The sequence below is a fragment of the Myotis brandtii genome, unplaced genomic scaffold (assembly GCF_000412655.1).
Source record: "Myotis brandtii unplaced genomic scaffold, ASM41265v1 scaffold74, whole genome shotgun sequence".
Lineage (NCBI taxonomy): Eukaryota > Metazoa > Chordata > Mammalia > Chiroptera > Vespertilionidae > Myotis > Myotis brandtii.
Window position 1 is genome coordinate 3561487 of NW_005370944.1, and position 22152 is coordinate 3583638.

The window sequence follows — 22152 nt, forward strand, 5'->3', positions numbered from 1 at the left end:
TGCTTGGCTCCCTTCTACACTGTCTTCAGTCTTCGCTGGGCACCTGTGTATGCAAATTAACCGCCATCTTTGTTGGGTTAATTTGCATACTCTTCTGATTGGCTGGTGGGTGTAGCAAAGGTATGGTCAATTAGCATATTTCTCTTTTATTAGTGTAGCTAGTTCTAGAAGTCCTAGCTAGAGCAATCAGGCAAGAGATAGAAATAAAAGGCAGCCAAATTAGAAAGGAATAAGTAGAAGTGCTACTTTTTTTTTTTTTATGTAGTTTATTGATTTTTCACAGAGAGGAAGGGAGAGGGATAGAGAGTTAGAAGCATCGATGATGAGAAAGAAACACGGATCAGCTGCCTCCTGCACACCCCCTACTGGGGATGTGACTGCAACCAAGGTACATGCCCCTGACCGGAATCGAACCCGGGACCCTTCAGTCCGCAGGCCGATGCTCTATCCACTGAGCCAAACCGGCTAGAGCAGCGGTTCTCAACCTGTGGGTCGTGACCCCTTTGGCGGTCCAACGACCCTTTCACAGGGGTTCGCCTAAGACCATCCTGCATATCAGATATTTACATTACGATTCATAACAGTAGCAACATTACAGTTATGAAGTAGCAACGAAAATAATTTTATGGTTGGGTCACAACATGAGGAACTGTATTTAAAGGGCCAGAAGGTTGAGAACTACTGGGCTAGAGCTAGAAGTGTTACTTTTTGCAGATGACATGATTCTGAATATAGAAAGTTCTAAAGACTCCACTAAAAAAAACTATTACAAACAATAAACAAATACAGTAAAGTTGCAGGATGCAAAATCAATGTACAAAAATCCACCGCTTTTCCTATATACTAACAATGAAACTTAAGAAATAGAAATGAGGGAGGGGGGTAAGAGTTCAACCGAAGGACTTGTATGCATGCATATAAGCATAACCAATGGACATAAGACACTGGGGGGGACGGGAGGCCGGGGCAATGTCAAGGGGGAAAAAAGGAGACATATGTAATACTCTTTGTAATACTTTAAGCAATAAAACAAAATTTAAAAAAAATAAAAAAAGAATTAGATAGGACCCATATGTAATACCCTTTGTAATACTTTAAGCAATAAAAAAAGAAAAATGAAAAAAACAAAAACCCAAACCAATTTCTTTTGCAATTGCTACCAAAGAAATAAAATACCTGGGAATAAACTTAGCAAAGGACATAAAGGACCTATATACTGAAAACTACAAAGAACTATTATCCAAGATTGAAGAAGACACAATTAAATGGAAAGATATTCTGTGTTCATGGATTGGAAGAATCAACATAGTTAAAATGGCCATACTACCTGAAGCAATATACAGATTTAATACAATCTCCATCAAAATCTCAATGTCATATTTTAAAAATAGATTTATATGGAACCACAAAAGACCGCAAATAGTCAAAGCAATCCTGAGAAAAAAGAATGAAGCCAGAAGTATCAAACTACCAGACTTCAAATTATACTATAGAGTTACGATAATCAAAACGGCATGGTACTGACAGAAAAACAGACACAAAGACGATTGGAAAAGAACTAAGCCCAGATATAAAAAAATAATTTTTGAGGAAGGAGCCAAAAACATACAATGGAGAAAAGAAAGCCTCTTCAATAAATGGTGCTGGGAAAATTGGAAAGCCACATGCAATGAATGAAACTAGACTACAGTTTGTCCCTATGGGCAAAAATTATTTCAAAATAGATGAAAGACCTAAATATCAGATCTGAAACAATAAATTGCATAGAAAATAATACAAGCACTAAATTTATGGACCTTGGTTATAGAGAACATTTTATGAATTTGACCCCAAATACAAGGGAAGTAAAGGCAAAAATAAGTGAATGGGACTATATCAAACTAAAAAGCTTCTATACAAGCCAAAGAAACCAACAAAACAAAAAGGTAATCAACCAAATAGGAGATATTTTCAAACAACAGCTCCAACAAGGGGTTAATATCCAAATATATAAAGAATCATACAACTCAACACCAAACAATCCAATTAAAAAATGGGCAGAGGACCTGAACAGACACTTCTCCCAAGAAGACATACAGAAAGATTCCAGTATGTCGGTGGAGTAAGTGGAAGCTCACAGGCATGCTCCCTAGGACCAAACTGGAATTACAACTAAAATACAGAAAACCATCCTGAATAATCAACTGAAGACTAGCTGGAGAGAACTCTGATAACCAAGGACAGAAAGTGGAGACCACACAGAGACTGAATCAGGAGTCTTCCCTCTGTCTCTTAATAAATTCGATATCATAATTAAAAAATAAAAAAGATGACATACAAATGACCAACAGATTTATTAAAAGATGTTCAATTTCACTAGCTATTAGAGAAATACAAATCAAAACTACAATGAGAAACCACCTCACACCTGTTAGAATGGCTATTATCAATAAGACAGGTAAGAACAAGTGTTGGAAGATTGTGGAGAAAAAGGAACTCTCATTCACTGCTCATGGGAATGTAAACTGGCACAGCCACTATGGGAAGCAGTATGGTGGTTCCTCAAAATATTAAGAACAGAGTTACCATATAACTAGCTATCCCTCTTCTGGATACCAACCCGAAAAACTCAAAAACATTTATTCACAAAGATATATGCACCTTTATGTTCATTGCAGCATTATTCTCAGTGGTAAAGACATGGAAATAACTGACATGTCCCTCGATAGAGGATAGGATAAACAAGATTTTTATATGTATATATGTAATGGAATACTACTCAGTCATAAGAAAAAATGCAAAACTGTCATTTGCAACAACATGAATGGACCTTAAGAATATTATGCTAAGCAAAATAAGTCAGTCAGATAATGCCAAGAACCATATGATTTCACTCATATGTGGGATATGAAACTCACAGAGATAGACAACAGTATGGTGGTTACCAGAGGAAAAGGGATAGGGGCATAGTGAAGAGTAAAGGGGGCCAAATATGGTGACAGAAGATGATTTGACTTTGGGTGGTAGGCACACAATACAATTTACACATCATGTATCATAGAAATGTACACTTGAAACCTATATATTAACCAATGTTGTCCTAATAAATTTAAAAAAGAAAAAATTAGGAGACTTGGAAATGAGATCCAGAAGTTTCAACATGTGAATAACAGGAATTCCTGAAAGCATTAAGAGAATGGAGAGAAGGTATTATTGAAGAAAGAACGACTAAGAATTTCCCCAAATCAAAAACATGAGTATGAAGAATGTAAGGGCCAAAAGGGTATGTTTTCAAAACGCACCCTCAAATCTCAAAATATTTCTCTTTAGAGCACATGAATAGTTATCACATATGAAACTTGATTTAAATGACTAAAGGATATATTCTAGAGTATGAAAGGTAAATTTGGAGAAAACAGTGGACTGCAATAAACAAATTAGAAAAAAAATTAAACATATTGAGTAAAAATACTTAACATCAAATGGAAATTTCAAATATCAATGTATCAAGCTGAGAGGAAAAAAGGAAAGGATAGAGAAGAAAAGTATGCTATAATTTTTATCTTGTGCAAGGCATGGATATCAATACTGTAATTAAATATTATTACAAACTTAATAGGCTTGGGGTTTTTTTTGTTAATCTTCACCGGACGATATTTTTTTCCACTGATTTTTAGACAGAGTGAAAGGGAGGGAGAGGGTGTTGGATGGGGGAAAGGGATGGGGGAGGGTTTAGGAGATGGGCAGGGGGAAGGAGGAGGGTGGAGGGGGAAAGGAAGCAGGAACACTAGCTAGACAGAGATCAGCAGAGAGAGATTAATTCTTTGCTTTTTGTTTCTTTGCTTCTCCCACATGTCCTGGGGCCAGGGATCTAATGGGTGAGCCTAGCAGTGGAGGGACCAATGCTCTAACCACTGAGCAACACCAACCAGGGCCATACTTATAGTTTTAAGTACGCATATACAAATTTTAAGGATGGTTACTAAAAATAAAATATATAACTTTTAAAATTATTGGGGGCAGGGGGAGAGGGTGAAAACTTAAGGCAACAAAATAACCAAAGACATGGTAAATATAAAGCACAACTTACTAAGGCAGTAGTAATCATAAAAATAAAATGTGACAGTGGTAATATTAGACAGCATAGGATATAATGTGAAACTCATTAAATGAGACAAAAATAGTACATATTGATTTTAAAAACACTAATTTGGAAAAATGCATTAATAACAAACAAACTGTAAATAAATCTAGTTCACTAAAAGCGTATCAGATATAAACAAGAAAACTCCTTTTCCTAATAAAGGTGCCATAAAACAAGCCTGAAAATAAATGTTACTAATTTAAGAAATATCACTGACTTCAAAAAAGATGGTGAGATGCATGGGGGAACAAAAACAAACAAAAAAATAACAACATAAAACTAGTCAAGGAGCATTTCATTTATGAATCATGGGAAAGATATATACTTTGTGTTTAAGAACATAAGCTTAGGAGTCCAACAAACCTGAGTCTGAGTGGTAACTCCTTGTGTTACAAAACTGAGGTAAATATATTATTAAACTCTAAGTCTTAGTTTCTGCATCAATTAAATATAGTAATTTCTTGGCCCCATAAGGCTATCAAGATGATAAAATGAAATAATGTCTGGCACGGAGGGTTTAATAATTGACAGGTATTATTGTCACTATTAACCCTTTGAGTGCCAACCAATATCCTAGGAACTATGCTAAAATTGCCAAGGCATTTTTGCTGATTTTACAGCAGTTTAGGAAAAAAATTATGAATCGCAAGTAAATGAAGTTACATATTCAAAAACTTAAGGAAACCTTTACTACATTGACATATTTAGCAATATCATCATCACTAATAAAAGCATACTTAGAACTGGACGCCATTTCGAAGCTTTGATAGCGCTCCCGGCACTTTTGGCGAAAGACAGGAGAAGCGCCATTGCGCTCCCCGGCACTCAAGGTGTTAAATTGTAGTTGGGTACAAGGTGTGAGAATCATGTAATACTCTTGGTATTAACTAATATGTTTCACAAAGTGCTTTCAATTTTCAAATCAAAGGGGAAATATTTTTAGTTACTTTTCACAATATCTGGGTTCTCAGTTCCCAATAACTAGTTGTAATTTTTTATTAAAATTAGGATTGCTAATTTTAGACTGAGAATAAAGGCTGAGAGAATAGAGGTTTTTAACCCTACTCCACCTTGTGTTCCAAATTTCCAATCTAAAGAAGAGAAAAAGATTAAGAATGGCATCAATATTAGAACTAGAAACATTTTCTGAGAGAAAATAATTTTAAATCTCCTATGGAATATAATCTTGCACTGAAACCAGAAAATCAGTTCAATTAGCCATTTTGGTGGCCAGGATACCAAGAGCAACTTCTTTATTTTCTTTTTACTGAATAAATGTCATTAATATGCCTAACATGGATTTAAAGGTTTATGGGCAAGAAATTTTTTAAGTAATTTAAAGATCTTATGCATTTTTGAAAACCTACTTTTAGTTCTCGGTACTCAAAAGGAAATATATGTAGAAGATACTGAAGCAGAGCCCCCCATTCACCTCCAAAATAAAATAAGAGACATTCATCCCGAGTTCCCTTAAACACTAAATTTATTGCAAAATTGTGGATGGGGAATATAAGAGATTAAACCAGATACTGCTTGCATTTTGGTTTGTTCACACACTGGTATATAAATCAACTCCTTACTTGCTTCTTGTAAATTCTGTTCAATAGGTTTTCTGTGTTACTTTTAAGTTCAAAGCTGACATGATAGTTCCTTACCTTTCCATTAGCTTCTCTTTATCCCAATTGAAGTGGCTAAGGAGTATTCTTGTGATAGTTGCTGGATTCTAAAGGGGGAAAAAAAGTCATTTTCAGGTAATAGCACTTCATTAACATTTAGTGATTTTTTAGGTTGAATTTATAACACTCCACCCAAATTTCCTTTCCTACGATATTTTTTATCCCCTTAAAAAATGATCAAGACTATTTAAAAATAGTAAGCCACACCAATGAGGCAGGTTTCTATAGGATTCTAAAGCAGAAGTCAAAATAAGCCAAAAAGGAATTAAATGAAAAATTACTGTATTAAATCAAGCACTAATGAAAATTAACTTTTGCAATTAAGAGTTAACATCTGCCACATCAGCACACTATTAATCAATAAAATTTCTAACACCCTATGTATTGAATAGTTCAAATGATTATAAACCATTTTAAATCAGAAGGTCCTTCAAAGACATTTAATGAAGAAAAAAAAAAGATAAAAAATCTGTACTGTGTAATAATTTATAGAGTATAAAATAGGTTGGTATTTCATTTCCAGAAGAAAAGGCTAATGCCATGAAACAAAAACTTTATTGTCCTATCACAATGCTGTTACAGATTTTTCCATTTCCCATGAAACTAGTGAGCTTACTACCTGGGTACAGAATTTTGACTAGTCCATAGGTAGCTCGAGGCTCAATCCACTGAGCCAAACGAACCAGGGCTTTCCATTGATTTTTAGAGTGGAAGAGAGGAAGGGAGAGAGGGAGAAAGAAGGTGAGAGACAGAAAGAAACATCGATGTGAGAGACACATCATCAATTGGTTACCCCCTGCACACACCCCCTATCGGGTCCCGGGATCTAACATTCAACCCAGGTACATGCTCTTGACCAAGAATCCAACCCACAACCCACCCTTCCATGTGCAGGACAGCGTTCTAACCACTGAAAGACACCAACTTTTTCTTAGAAATGTGACAATCTGACTTCTCGATCCTGGCCAAGATGGCATAGGGCAATAAGCTCACTTTAGTGTCCCTTTCTTCCACTGATTATAATGAAAAACTCTGGACAAAATACATCTAACAAAGTACTCTGAAAACGAAATAACAGCAAGCAGACTGGAGAGGGAAGTAAGTGAAGAACAACTAATAAGGTAGTGGTAAGTATCCTGTTTTGTTTTGCTTTCCCATTTACTTCTTGGCTTTGACCCAAGGGTGGGCCAAACAGGGAAACTGTAACAGGCATGATCAGTAAAAATTCAGAGAAATGTGTGTGTGTGTGTATTTGTGTGTGTATCCAGAAGACAAGGGCAAAAGGCTCCTGGAGAATGTGTGGAGAATATCTTTTTCCTTTCTCTTGTCCCGTCCCCCCTCCCAGCCCCCCATACTGAAGCCAGACCAGCCATCAAACTACCCAGCTGCAGAGTGAGCATTGAAAACCAAAAGAGAAAACATTGCTCTGAATAAAGGAATCAGGACGAGGGTCCCTGTTGTGAAAAGAAGAGTGTAGAGCAGGGGTCCTCAAACTTTTTAAACAGGGGGCCAGTTCACTGTCCCTCAGACCGTTGGGAGGGCCGGACTATAGTTTTAAAAAAAACTATGAACAAATTCCTATGCACACTGCACATATCTTATTTTGAAGTAAAAAAACAAAATGGGAACAAATACAGTATTTGTATTTGCATGTGGCCCGCGGGCCGTAGTTTGAGGACCCCTGGTGTAGAGGCATCCATTCTTTTCTTTTTTTTTCTCCTCCCACTTCACCCCAAGATATGACAGGCAGGAAACTAAAACGGAGAGAATCCCATATTTCTGGCTCTAGGAATAAAGAAAAGGGCCCTTGGAGCCAGAGAGTTCAGGGAAAATCAGAGAGAGACGGAGAAGTAGATCTCTAATTCTGTATGTGAACCAAGTTCTGGGCCTAACTATAGCTGTACATGTGTCAAAACCAGCCAAAGAAGTACAAGAGAGGCTTTCAGAACAGAACTATTACATGAATCACTGCCTAAGTCCTAAACAAACTAAATAGGAATGGAAGGGGCAAATTCAACATAGCAAAGGCTTTGAAATGGAACAGATAATGGAACCACTGCCTATTTAAAGCGAGAAAGAACTTGAACTTATAATCTCACTGGGTTGGCTTGTTTATTAAAAGAAATTTAAAAATCCTCACCATTCTCAAAAGGATTTTAACAGGACAGAGAATCTTACAACATAATATTCAAAATGTCCAAGACAGAATCCCAAATTATCAGACATAGCAAGAACAACTAAAAATCTGATCAAGGGAGATGACAATATATGCTAACCCTTAGATGACCCAACTGTTAGAATTATCAAAGCTCCTAAAAGCAGCTATTAATATTAGGTAAGGGTGAAAACCTTAAAATGAATTTTAAAAATTCTTAGGAAAGAAAAAAATTCTAGCCCTAGTCGGTTTGGCTCAATGGATAGAGCCCTTCCACGCCAGAAGCTTGCGTTTCGATCACTGGCCAGGCCTAGGGACTGCACCCGTGCACGAATTTTGTGAACCGGGGCTCTAGTGTGTGTGTGTGTGTGTGTGTGTGTGTGCGAGAGAGAGAGAGAGAGAGAGAGAGAGAAATGTGTTTATTGATTTCAGAGAAGAAGGGAGAGGGAGAGAGAAACATCAATGATCAGAGAGAATCATTGATTGGTTGCTTTCTGCACAGCCCCTACTGGAGATTGAGCCCACAACCTGGGCATGTGCCCTGACGAAAATGGAACCATGACATCCTGGTTCCTAGGTCCATGCTCAGCCACTGAGCTGGACTTGGCTGGAATATATATATTTAAAATGTATCTTGAAATCTAACAAGAAGAAAACAACTCAATTTAAAAAATAAGCAAATGATTTAAAAAGATACTTCACAAAAGAAAATCTATGCAGAGGCATAAATAATATATGACAACATGCTCAAGGTCATTAGTTATTCAAGACACAAAATTGAAACAATAATGGTACCATTACATGCCTATTAGAATGTGTGTTGGGGGTGGGGGTGGGGGACAATCTGACAATCCCAAGTGCTACAGAATATGTGGTGTGACTGGAACTCTCTCATATACTACTGGTGATAATGCAAGAGTACAGCCAATAAGAAAAAGTTTAGCAGTTTCTTACAGTTAAACATATACTTAATACAATTCCAATATCTCACTGTTACTGACCCAAGTGAAATGAAAACTTACGTTCATCCAATCACCTGTAAGAGATTAACAGCTTTATTTGTACTTGACAAAAATCAGAAACAAAACTGTGGTACATATCCCCACAATGGAATACTACCCAGCAACAAAAAGAACTACCCTATACAATGAAAGCCTAATATGCAAAATCGTCCCCTTGACTGGGAGTTTGACCAGGGGGCGGGGCCAGCCGGCCAACCACAGGAAGAGAGGCCCCAGCCAGCTGCAGGCAACTGCCTGGGGAAGGGAGGCCGCAGCCGGCTGCTGCTAGGGACCCTACCCATGCACAAATTTCATGCACTGGGCCTCTAGTCTATATATACAACAAGAATAATCTCAAATGCAAATTTCCAGTGAAAGCAGCCAGATATAAAAGGCTACATATTGTATGATTCCATTTATGTGACAGGGTGAAAAAGGCAAACTATAGGAATGGTGTACAGATGTCTGGTTTCCAGGGATTAAAGGTGGGGGATGGTTTAAGCAAACCAAGTAGAAAGAGGGAATTATATAGGAGGTGATGATGGAATTGTTCTGATTGTGATGGTGGTGGTTATACAACTCTAGGCATTTGTCAAAATTCATGGAGGTTTAGATCCAAAAGTATAAATTTCATATTGAATATAAATTAAAATATAAATTTAAAATACTAAATTATAAAAGTAATCCAACCCACACTGCAGTACCTATAATGGAGTTCTGTTAAAAGTACAATGAACATAGATGTGAGGTTATTTAGTGCCAGACACTTTACATATATTTAATTTAATCCTCACATCAATACTTAATGCAAGGTAGGCACTAGTTACATTTTACAGATGAGGTTAGAGAGGTTAAGAGATTTGACCCAAGATAAAATAGGTCAATAGAAATTGAATATTAGAGGAAGTTCATCAAAATATGTGCTGCCCCACCACCCTCAAAGATTCTGATTTAATTAAATTAGTTTGGGGGACCAGTGAAAGGAGAGAAATCTACCTATGTGTGCTACAAAAATTCATAATTAGTTTAGTGAAAAGCCAATTCAAGCTCTTGGTTGAAAAATAAACCTCTTCATCTTGTTTTTATTGATATTCCTCATTTTTTAAAGCTATAAACAATCCAAACAAAAAGTTAATGGGCAAAATAACTATAATTAGAAAACTAATACTGGCAACTGTACCTTTAATTTTTAGGACAATAAAGCTATAATCTCAAATCTTCTCTATTTATAAGCTCTAAAATAATGGTTCCCCATTCTAGCTACATATTAGAATCTCTTGTTGTTTAGGGTGGGACACAGGTATCTGTATTTTTTACCCAAAGTTTTTGCCTAAAGTTCCCCAAATAATAGACATATGCAGCAGGAAATAGGAACTACTATTCTTTGTTTCCCCATTAAGGGGGCCCTGAAAAGTAAAGTATATATGTGAAATTCCATATGAATATAGAAGTATAATATTTTAGTAATTTGAAGAATATTACATTCTAGGGACACAGAAACGGTGTCAGCATATAAAGTTCTGATTCTGCATTTTTTTAAAAAATGGGTCTGATTATGCCAAATGTCCCAGCTGAGGTTTTAATATTAATGGACTATCATTCTCTAATCCTTTGATCAAGTATTTCTTAACTTTAGTAGCATATTAGAATCATCTGATGAGCTTTTAAAAAACTGATATGCAGAACACACTCCAAGCCATATCAGAATATGGGGGAGGGGGATTTCTTTTCTTTTAATCTTTACTGTTGAAAGTATTACATAGGTCCTCCTTGTTCCCCCATTAACCTCTTCCAGCCCGCTCCAGTCCTCCCAAGCCCTCCAGTCCGTCATCACCCCATTGTCTATGTCCACAGGTTATACACATATGCATACAAGTTCACTGGTTGATCTCTTCCCACCTACCCTCCTCTGCCTTCCCTCTGAGGTTCAACAATCTGTTCATGCTTCTATAACTCTGGGTCTATTTTTGACCATCAGTTTACTTGGTTCATTAGATTTCACATGAGTGAGATCATGTGATACTTATCTTTCTCTGACAGGCTTATTTCGCTCAGGTCCGTCCATGCTGTTGCAAATGGTAAGAGTTCTTTCTTTTTTTTATTGCCGTAGAGTATTCCATTGTGTAAATGTACTATGGCTTTTTTACCACTCATCTGCTGGTGGCACTTAGGCTATTTCCAAGTCTTAGCTATTATAAATTGCACTATGGACATAGTGGTGCATATATTCTTTCAGGTTTCTTAGGATATATTCCTAGAAGTGGGATGACTGGGTCAAATGGGAGTCCCATTTTAAATTTCTTGAGGAAACTCCATACTTTCCACAGTGGCTATACAAGTCTGCTTTCCCAACAGCAGTGTACTAGGGTTCTTTTTTCTCCACAACCTCGCCAACACTTGTCATTGGTTGATTTGTTGATGATAGCCATTCTGACAAGTGTGAGGTGATATCTCGTCATTTTGATTTGCATCTCTCAGATGATGTGATTTTTGAGCATTTTTTCATGTGTGTCTTGGCTTTCTGTATGTCCACTTTGGAGAAGTATCTATTTAGGTCCTTTGACCATTTTTTAATTGGATTGTTTGTCTTCCTTTGTTAAGTTGTATGAGTTCCCTATATATTTTGGAGATTAATCCCTTATCAGATGTATCGTTGGCAAATATGTTCTTCCATGTGGTGGGATCTCTTGTTATTTTGATGATGATTTCTTTTGCCATGCAGAAGCTTTTTATTCTCATGTAGTCCCATTTTTAAAAAAAATATATTTTATTGATTTTTTACAGAGAGGAAGGGAGAGGGATAGAGAGAAACATCGATGAAAGAGAAACATCGATCAGTTGCCTCCTGCACACTCCCTACTGGGTATGTGCCTGCAACCAAGGTACATGCCCTTGACCGGAATCGAACCTGGGACCCTTGAGTCTGCAGGCCGACGCTCTATCCGCTGAGCCAAACTGGTCAGGGCTTCTGTAGTCCCATTTGTTTATTTTTCTCCTTAATTTCCATTGTCTTAGGAGATGTATCAGTAAACATATTGCTACAAGAGATGTCTGAGATTTTGGTGGTTATGGTTTCTTCCAGGACTTTTATTTCACATCTTACATTTAAGTCTTTTATCCATTTTGAGTTATTCTTGTGTATGGTGTAAGTTGGTGGTCGGTCTAGTTTCATTTTTTTGCATGTACCTGTCCAATTTTCCCAACACCATTTATTGAAGAGAGTATCTCTGCTCCAATGTATGCTCTTGCCTCCTTTGTCAAATATTAATTGAACATAGTGGCTTGAGTCGATTTCTGGGTTCTCTGTTCTGTTCCATTGATCTATATGCCTGTTCTTGTGCCAGTACCAGGCTGTTTTGAGTACAGTGGCTTTGTAGTATAACTTGATTTTTGGTATTGTGGATTCCTCCAACTTTGTTGTTCTTTCTCAAGCTTCCTGCAGCTATTTGGGGTCTTTTTTGGTTCCATATAAATTTTTGGAGTGTTTGTTTAGGTCTGTGAAATATGCCATTGGTATTTTAATAGGGATTGCATTGAATCTATAGATTGCTTTGGGTAGTATGGGCACTTTAATTTAGATGTTGATTCTACCAATCCATGAACATGCTATATTCTTTCACTTGTTTATATCTTTGGGGAGGGGGATTTTTTTTTAACCCCAATTAACATACATAGAAAGGCCTCCAAAGCCTAGCTTTTTATTCATCTCAGAATTTGATCTGAAATAGAATTAAATAAGTTATAGACTCCATCTAAAATCTCAGTTTGAATGGACTCATGTTTTTACATTATGTTTCTATCTAGCTTAATCTCTAAGCTCTGTAAGAATTGCTGATGGCCCAAAATTTGTAGACTATTGTTTTGGAATGCCTTTTTAAACAATAATAGAAACTCAAAGCCATAAAGTATAAAACTTCTGCTTAGAAACAATAAAAGGTAAATAAACACAATGTCTATAAAAGACAACCCAACAAAAATGAACAGTTTATGAATTCACACAATACAACTGGCTGGAAAACAAAATATTCATTCTCAATATGAGTGCTTTTAATCTCTCCCAATGGCTAAGATCTTAAAAACTGACAATAATCAGGGACAAAGGTGTGGGGGAGTGGTCCACAACATGTTAGATGGCTGACACATTTGGTAAAAACTTTTGTGAGAGATTTGGCAGAACTGACCAAAACTTAAAATGCACATGACCTCAAACCCAGAGATTCCACTTCTAGGAAGCTACTCAACAGAAATATGTGCAAATGTAGGAGGGTACAAATAAGAAATTTAACATGCAAATTATTTGGAAACCCAATAAAGCAAGAATAACCTACATTTCCCCAAGAGACTGCCTATAAATTATGTTGTACTTATACTTAGTATATACAAGCACACCACTTTATTAAGCTTTGCAGACACTGCATTTTTTTTTTTTTTTTTACAAATTGAAGGCTTGTGGCAAGCCTGAGTTAAGCAAATCTATTGGTGCAATTTTTCCAGCAGCATTTATTTGTTCACTTTGCATTTCTACATCACATTTTGGTAATTCTCGCAATATTCCAAACTCTTCATTATTACAGTTTGTTTTGGTGAACTGTGATCAGTGATCTTTGATGTTATTATTTTGACATGCCATGAACTGTGCCCACAGATGTTGAACTTAATAAATGTGTGTGTGCTCTGCTCAATCAACAAGCCGTTTTTCCCTCTGCTCCCTACCCCCACCCCCCTTACGCTAGGTTTTCTCCCTTTCCCTATTACCTGAGACATGACAATATTAACATTAGGCCAATTAATAACCCAATTAATAACCCAGCAATGACCTCTAAGTATTCAAGTGAAAGAGTCTCAAATCTTCCACTTTAAATCAAAAGCTAGAAATAATAGTGAGGAAGGCGTGTTGAAAGCCGAGATAGGCCAAAAACTAGGCCTCTTGTGCCAACTAATCAAGCTGCAAATGCAAAGAAAAAGTTCATCAAGGAAATTAAAAGTGCTACTCTAATAAACACATGAATGATAAAAAAAAAGCAAAACAGCCTTATGGCTGATATGGAGAAAGTTTTAGTGGTCTAGACAGAAGCTTCGACATTTCCCTAAGCCAAAGCTTTATCCAGAGCAAAGCCCTAACTCTCTTTAATTCTATAAAGGCTGAGAGGTGAGAACACTGCAGAAGAAAAGTTGGAAGTGTCAGGCGTTTGTTCATGGAGGAATGAAACACACCTCCATAATATAAAAGTGCAAGATGAAACAGCAAGTGCTGATGTACAAGCTGCAGCCAGTTATCCAGATCTAGCTCAGAAAATTAAAGAAGGTGGTAGCTACACTAAACAAGAGATTTTCTTACTTTTTTCTTAATCCTCACCCGAGGATATTTTTCCATTGATTTTTAGAGTGAGTGGAAGGGAGAGGGAGAGACAAAGAGAGAACCATTGATGTGAGAGACACCCTGATTGGTTGCCTCCCGCACACGCCCCAACCAGGGCCAGGGATCGAGCATTCAACTGAGGTACATGCCTTTGACCAGATCGTACCTGGGGCCCTTCAGTTTATGAGTCGACGTTCTACCCACTGAGCCAAACCAGCTAGGGCTAAACAACAGATTTTCAATGTAAACAGAACAGCCTTATACTGGAAGGCTCCATCTAGGGTTTCCTGGCTAGAAAGAAGTCAATGCCTGGCTTCAAGGCTTCAAAGGATAGGTTAATTCTCTTAACCTATATAGAAATATTCAGGAACTAATGTAGCTTGTGGCTTGAAGTTGAAGTCATATGGGAGGCAAAAGATTGATGTTTCTCTCTACCCCCTCCCTTCTCCTCTCTGAAGAAAAACAACAACAAAAAACTAAAAAAGAAAAACAGATTGGAGAAAAGAGCTATAACAATTATCATACATTAAGACATTAAGAAAAGGTACAAAGGATTTGAAAAGTCAATTCAGAAAAATGGTAAAACAACCATTAGTATTTTCTTTATCAAACTATTGAAAAACTTAAGATTCTTAATAGTGTCAGCAAGGACATAGAGAAAATGATAGTTCACACACTGCTGGTGTAAAGATAAACCCAATAACCTTTTTTGAAAAGGTCCAGTCCTATTTATAGAAACTATAAATAAGCCCGGCTGGCATGGCTCAGTGGTTGAACGTTGACCTATGAACCAGGAGGTTGCGGTTCAATTCCCGGTCAGGGCATATGCAGGCTCCATCCCCAGTGTGGGGCATGTGGGAGGCAGCTGATCAATGATTCTCTCTCATCATTGATGTTTCTATCTCTCTCTCCCTCGCCCTTCCTCTCTGAAATCAATAAAAATATATTAAAAAACAAAACAAAACCACCAAACTATATATGTCTATACCCAAAGCCCAACAAGCCCATTTCCAAGATTAGGTTAGGTCTAGAAAGGAAAAGGAAGGGAAGAAGTCACATGATACAGAGTGAAATAAAAGGTTCAGCAATAGGGAAAATGATAAACTTATATGGTCATATGAAAAAATACTGTACAATTGTTAAATTAACAATATACTGTTGAAAAAAACAGCAACTTGCAGAGTAAGGTGGAATTGGAGCAGGAAATGAGAAAGGGCACAAATATAACTCATTTTTCTTTGAAAATAAATCATTTCAGTTGTAGATTATTGACATGAGAAAGCACACTTAAAAAAAAATCAAATCTGAACGATTTAGGATCCAGTTAAACAGTTCCCATATTAATCAAATTTTGTAAAGATACCACCAACATGCAGTTTAAGAAAGAGAAACTAAAACGTAGATGCTAATGCTACTTTTAAAATGTCAATAGTAGCTGAGTCATGATTAAAACAAAGGTCTCTAAAATTCAGAACTATTTTGCTTTCTATTGAGTTGGACTGCCAGGTATGACAATTTTGAATAAATTATAGATTCATGACAATTATTCATTTTAATATTGTCATACTACAAAAGGTAAAAAAGACTTATAATCTATTTAAACCATGAAATATCTAAAACACATTTAGAAGAAGGTGCTAAATATGAAATAAGGAATGCAAAAAGAATTTTCCAAGGCAAAAAAATGGGGCCATCTTAAAGCACACCAAAACATCTTGTTTTAACACTACTGAATCAAAATACCTCTCTCTACTATGGTACACCATGAAATTTCACTTCAAAATGTTTCCACATTCAAGTAGAGTAGATGGCCTCAATATAGTATATAGTATATAGTTTATAGATTACTGCCCTTGCCGGTGTGACTCGGTTGGGCATCAGGATTGCAGGCTGGTTGCAGGCTTGATCACCAATAGGGTGCATGTAGGAGGCAGCTGATATAGATGTTTTGCTCTCATATGTTTCTCTTTCTCCCTCTCCCTTCCTCTCTCTATAAACAAATACCTTTTTTTAAAAAAGCCTGTTTAAAGTGTTAACTACTAACATCAGCCTTCTGGGACAGAATTTAGGCTGTGGATACTTAAGATCTTGGGTTTTACAGTAATTTTGAAAACCCAGCAATCTTCTATGAAAACCAAATACAAACTTTTATCTGTCTTTTCATTTAGGAAGTCTTGAGAAGCACTGTATTAACTTATGTGGAAAAACATAGCCCCTTCATTTTAGAAGTCTAATAGCAAAGAAAATGATATGAATTCCTGTATCATTCAGCTATCCCTGTAATTCCTCACTTTACAACCAATACTAAATAATATAAATAATCAACCTAGCACTTCACACCTTATGCATAAGCCTTTCATTTTGTTTTCTTCAAATGTTTGCAACAATTTATTTTGTTTCTTAAGTGCCAAGGTAAGCTTCTAGTTTAAAAGAAAAATAAAACTGTGTCCTTATAAATACATATATTAAATTTGTTACGTCAGAACAGGCTTTCCATAAAGATTTACAGACTAAACAGTGTGAAATGAGGTACTTGCTGCCAATATATGTGCGCATATATATCTTTAATGGTCCTTTAGTGACTTTTCTTTGGAATGATTCTGTCCTACCTTTGCTGCTGCAGCCCGCCTGTCCTTTGCATCACTGAATTCATACTTCTGGAAGTACCCAATATGCACTGTAACAGACAGATGGACAGATCAATGGGCCACAGCGGCAAAGGCCAGACAGACAGACTTGATAAAAATTAAAATCAAGGTATATAAGGGGGAGGGGAAAACCAGAAGAAAACCTATCTATCTATATCTATAGTAAAATACCTGCTTTATGTCTGCAACCCTCCCATACACATACCCAAATAAACTATTCTTGATTTTCATACTATTTCCTTTCTTTCAAGTAGAAATAGTACCAATGCAATAGGCAAAATAATAAGTATTTTTAATACCATCAACAGTTACTGGCACTTCTGTAACCATGCCATGCAATTTCTCCAAATAGATGTTGCTCTTTTCATATACAAGAAACTATCATATCCAAAGACTTTCTCTGCCAAAATTAAAATGGCAATTATTACATGCATAAATTTTCTACTATGTTGCCAAGGTGTGATTAGAGTATACTTGAAATCACTAAATAAAAGTCATATTTCAGCATTTTACCATTCTACCTTTTTCTATGTAAAAACAGTTGCTAGCACCACATCTACATAAGATAATTTTAATTATATATTCTTAAAAGAATATATAATAGTGCCATTCAGGTCAATTACCAAGATATAGTAAAACATATACAAAATTACTCAAGGTGTTCCCTCTCTTGAGCACTCCTTGGAATTTCTCCACCCCTTTCTTTCCCCAGGATGTATTTTTTCTCTCTGGAGCATGCCTGTGTCTTTCCCCCACACTTCCTCCCAGGTTATGTTACCTCTGCTTTCTTTCCCCTAAGCTCCAGACCATTCTTTTGCCTCTATAACTTGTTTCCTGCGCCCACACAGTCCAGCTGGCTCACTTCTTTCTACTGCTGTGACTTTCTAAAATAAACTTCTTCTTATAATTTAAAAAAAAACCTTATCAATAATACCTTTAAAAGTTATATAGAGTCCTGTTACCTCAAATTCATTCAAATGAGTATTCAAGTAGCTTCTAAGTTATTTTTTTAAAAGCACTTTAACATCTAAAAATGCTGACTTGGCTTAAGCTTCATCAAAAGCTTACATTCATATAAAAGCCATTTTAATTTAATCAAATGTTTTATTTTGCATGCATCTAAAATAATATAGATCCATGTCTGATATTTAAGGAAGACTGAGGGAAAATGTTTCCCCTTTTGTTTCCAGGGGATCTAATCATTTATACATTTCTTTTTTTTTTTTAAATATATTTTATTGATTTTTTTACAGAGAGGAACCGAGAGTTAGAAACATCGATGAGAGAGAAACATCGATCAGTTGCCTCCTGCACACCCCCCACTGGGGATGTGCCCACAACCAAGGCACACGCCCTTGACTGGAATCGAACCTGGGACCCTTTAGTCCACAGGCCGATGCTCTATCCACTGAGCCAAACCAGTTAGGGCCATTTATACATTTCTTACTGTAGCCCCACAAAAACATGAGCAGGTAATGAGACGTGATAATCAAGTATAATGCATGATCCTTGATTAAATTCTAGACTGGAAGAAGAAAAGCTCTAAAAGACATTACTGGCCAAAACTGGGGAAGAAATCTGAATGTGGTATATATATTGGATTTTTTTCCTATAACAACGTGTTCAGATATAATTCATATATTCAGAATTGTGATACACAGTTGTGTCACCCATTAATTTTAGAACATTTTATTTCCCCAAATAGAAACTCATACCCATTAGCAGCCACTCCTCATTATCCAACCCAGCCTCTGACAACCACTGACCTACTTTTTGTCTCTATGAATTTGCCTAGTCTGGACCTTTCATATAAATGGCATGACAGAGTATGAGGCCTATTGTGATGGCTAATTTCACATTTAATTTTACTTATCGAGGAAGGCCAACAAGTGAGAGCTTGCCATGGACATCAAATAGGTCCATTTTACTGAGGGAATGAAGAAGAGAAACTTTTAATCTAGGAACTTAGTTAAATGAAGACTGCTTAAAATTTCAACTACGCTATTATAATACTTTATGGTGCCAAAGACTTAACCACTAAGCTATTTTTGTCTCAATAAATTAACTCACAGATTCTACAACCTAATGTCTTTTTAAAGAATGTTTTTATTGTTTTTAGGGGAGGGGGGGGGGAGAGAAACATCAATGGGCTGCCTCCTGCACATCTCCCACTGGCCCACAACCAAAGCATGTGCCCTGACTGGGAATCAAAACAGTAACCTCCTGGTGCATGGGTCCATGCTCAACCACTTAGCCACATGGGCCAGGCTACAACCTAGTATCTTGAATGTGACTCCCTCATCTCGGTTCCTGCCTTACTAACTTCATCATATTTCTTATTCAGATTATTTTACAGACTTCTCACTATCCTCCCTGCTTTCTAATCTCATTCTGTTCTATTTCCTATCCTGTCAGCAAAGTGTTCTTACCTACCAACTCCAATCATACTACTTCCCAATAATTTTTAGCAATATTCAATTCTTATTGTTCACTCAACATACCAGACCATTAATTGCTTCTGCCTTTATACATTCTATTTCTCCTCCTCTGTAATGTTATCTCCAACCCTTTCTGGCTAGTGAACTACTTACTATTCATTTTTCAAAACCTAGCTTCAAAACCCACTTCTACCAGGAGGATTTGTCAGTCCTTCACAGAAAACAACATTAAATATTCCTTCTCTAACCTTTCAATTCTACTATTGCACATACCACTGCATAGTAAATTATTTTTACATGCCTCCTTAAAGAGTTGTCCAGTATCTCTATCTATTCCTCCAGCACAGTGTAGCAGCTAGAGAAGTATTTGTTGGTAAAAAACACACACATAAAAAAAAAAAAAAGAAGACAATCAAATATTCAAGTTATATATTGTTCCCAATTAAACTAAAGCATTATTTTTAGGAACCCATTATCCTCAGAAAAATCATAAAATAATTACAATATATTTAGGATTTTTTTTTCTTTTAGTTTAGTTTACTGATTTTTAGAGGAGAAGGATAGAGAGAGAATTATCCATGTGAGAGAGAAACACCAATTGGCTGCCTCCTGCATATACATACCCCCTATCGGGGGATTGAGCCCGCAACCCGGGCATATCCTTGGGTGAGAAGTAAAAAAAAACAAAGAATGAGCATAATAGTGGTTGCCTCTAAGGAAGGGAACCAGGTAGTTAACATATTTTTACTTTTTAATCTTTTGTACTTTGAAATCTGAGCCAAAAAATTATATGCGTAATCACATTTTTTTAAATCCTAGAAAAAAAGTTTGTCAACAGTGTTAGAATACTCAGGCTGTTTCAGGGATGGCTGGAGGGAGTCAATGGGGGGGAAAGGCGGACATATGTAATACTTTCAACAATAAAGAATTATTTTAAAAAATGATGCCTAAAAAAAAAGAGAAGGCTGTTTAAAACTCCCTTTTTTAAAACTCAGAAGTTATTGTCTAGGATGGGGGTAGAGGTGGGTTAGAAGAGGTCAATGGGGGAAACGGGGGCATATGTAATACTTTCAACTATAAAGATTTTTTTTTTTAAGTTATTGAGGAGAGTTCAGTCATATTGGCCTCAGCATGCAACTTAATTCTTTGTTTTGGTTACACAGAAAGAAGAAAATCCTGATTAACAAAGATAAGACATTTGCATTGCAATTTCAGGATATTCTTCACTTAAACTGACCCAGAAGCTTAATAAAGGTAGCAGAAACATTTTATTCAGAGCTAACTCATTAACACTGTCTAGCAACGACTTTTATTTTTATAAATGCAGAGTCAGAGGAAATATACAGAACTCAAAACCCCAAAATTATTAATAAAACTATAACATCAAGATTAATTACCTATTCACTTGTTATTGCAAAACCTGCCAGTGTCTGCAGTGAGAGTATTAACAAACATACTTTGCCTTGTCTGGCATTTATTTAACTGAACAGGGTGCACATGTGCCACTGTGGTGTTAGACCTTATATAATTTTAGAAAGGCTATCATGAAGAAGGGTTAAAACCAGGCAGGTTCAAGTAAAAAGCTACAGGTAAACAGATATTAATATATGGAAGAACTCAAAATCAGAGCTGTTAAATATGAAATGCACTCACTTCTACAAGCAGCTGTGGGGGGTTTAAATCACTGCAGAGGTTTTAAGAATAGGTTTAGGGACCACTTAACAGGAAGGTGGTACTTGATAAGTGGTTGGCCAGGAGATCCTTTAAAATCCCTTTCATCCATGTTAATCTGACTCTGTGAATAAAAAACTGTGTTGACTCCGATATGAAACAAAGATTAGACAAGCTTACTGTCATCCTTAATTCTTTAGCTATTGTTTAAATGGTTTACTTTCATTCTTAAGAATGACTAAAGGATTTCTGTGAGTTCTAAAGTCCTATTTTCACTCTGCTGGCTTTACAGCTGGGTAGAATGCAAAAATTTAAGTCAAGCTTCAGATAGTCATATATTCCAAGGACCCAGCTATATTAATGCAATATGAATTGGGACGATTATAGAAAACAGAGACAAAGTTTAAGGCCAATGAAACCAAATTACTACTTTTAAAAAGTCAGACTGGTGAGTAAAATTATATACACTTACTTTTCAAAGAAATATTATCCCCATATTAAATAACAATCTCAGGCCCACTCTAAGATTTTGCTTCATAAGAACTGAAGTACTCAACAGTAGGTTAAAAGGTAAAGACACTTCCTTACATTTGAGTTTAAATGGTATCAATAATAAGCTCCTCTGAGAACTTCACAAAAGAACAATTTCTCATTATTTAGCAAAATAAGTCAGCTATTCTCCCCTTAACATATCAAGCATTTGTTATCTTGCACTTCCACAATTTCACAATGCTATTCTTTTTGTTGTTGTTCATCCTCGCCCAAGGATATTTTCATTGATTTTTAGAAAGTGGAAGGTGTGGAGGGGAGGAAGAGAGAAACATTAATGAGAGACACATCGATTGGTTGCTTCCTGCAAGCGCCGGGGATCGAACCTGCAACCCAGGTACGTGTCCTTGACTGGGAATCGAACCGGAGAGAGTCAGGTTCAATTCCCAGTGGTGGGCAGTCTGACACTCCAACCACTGAGCACCACCAGCTCAGGGTTCACAATGCTATTCTTCCAGAATCTGTAGATACTTCTGTCAGACCACTGGTGTGTTTGAAATTTCATACATAAATCATGAATAAATTTTACATT

General features: G+C 36.5%; 1 protein-coding gene across 1 annotated transcript in view; it reads right to left on the bottom strand.

The window, feature by feature from the left end:
• The window catches only part of ARIH1 (ariadne RBR E3 ubiquitin protein ligase 1), a 118384-nt gene that overhangs the window by 73856 nt on the left and 22376 nt on the right, over positions 1–22152 (bottom strand). The window contains exons 3-4 of the mRNA XM_014530397.1: positions 16924–16994; positions 5779–5846 (exon numbers count right to left, since the gene is read on the bottom strand). Of these exons, the coding sequence (XP_014385883.1) occupies positions 5779–5846; positions 16924–16994 (139 nt within the window). The remainder of the gene's footprint in view (positions 1–5778; positions 5847–16923; positions 16995–22152) is intronic.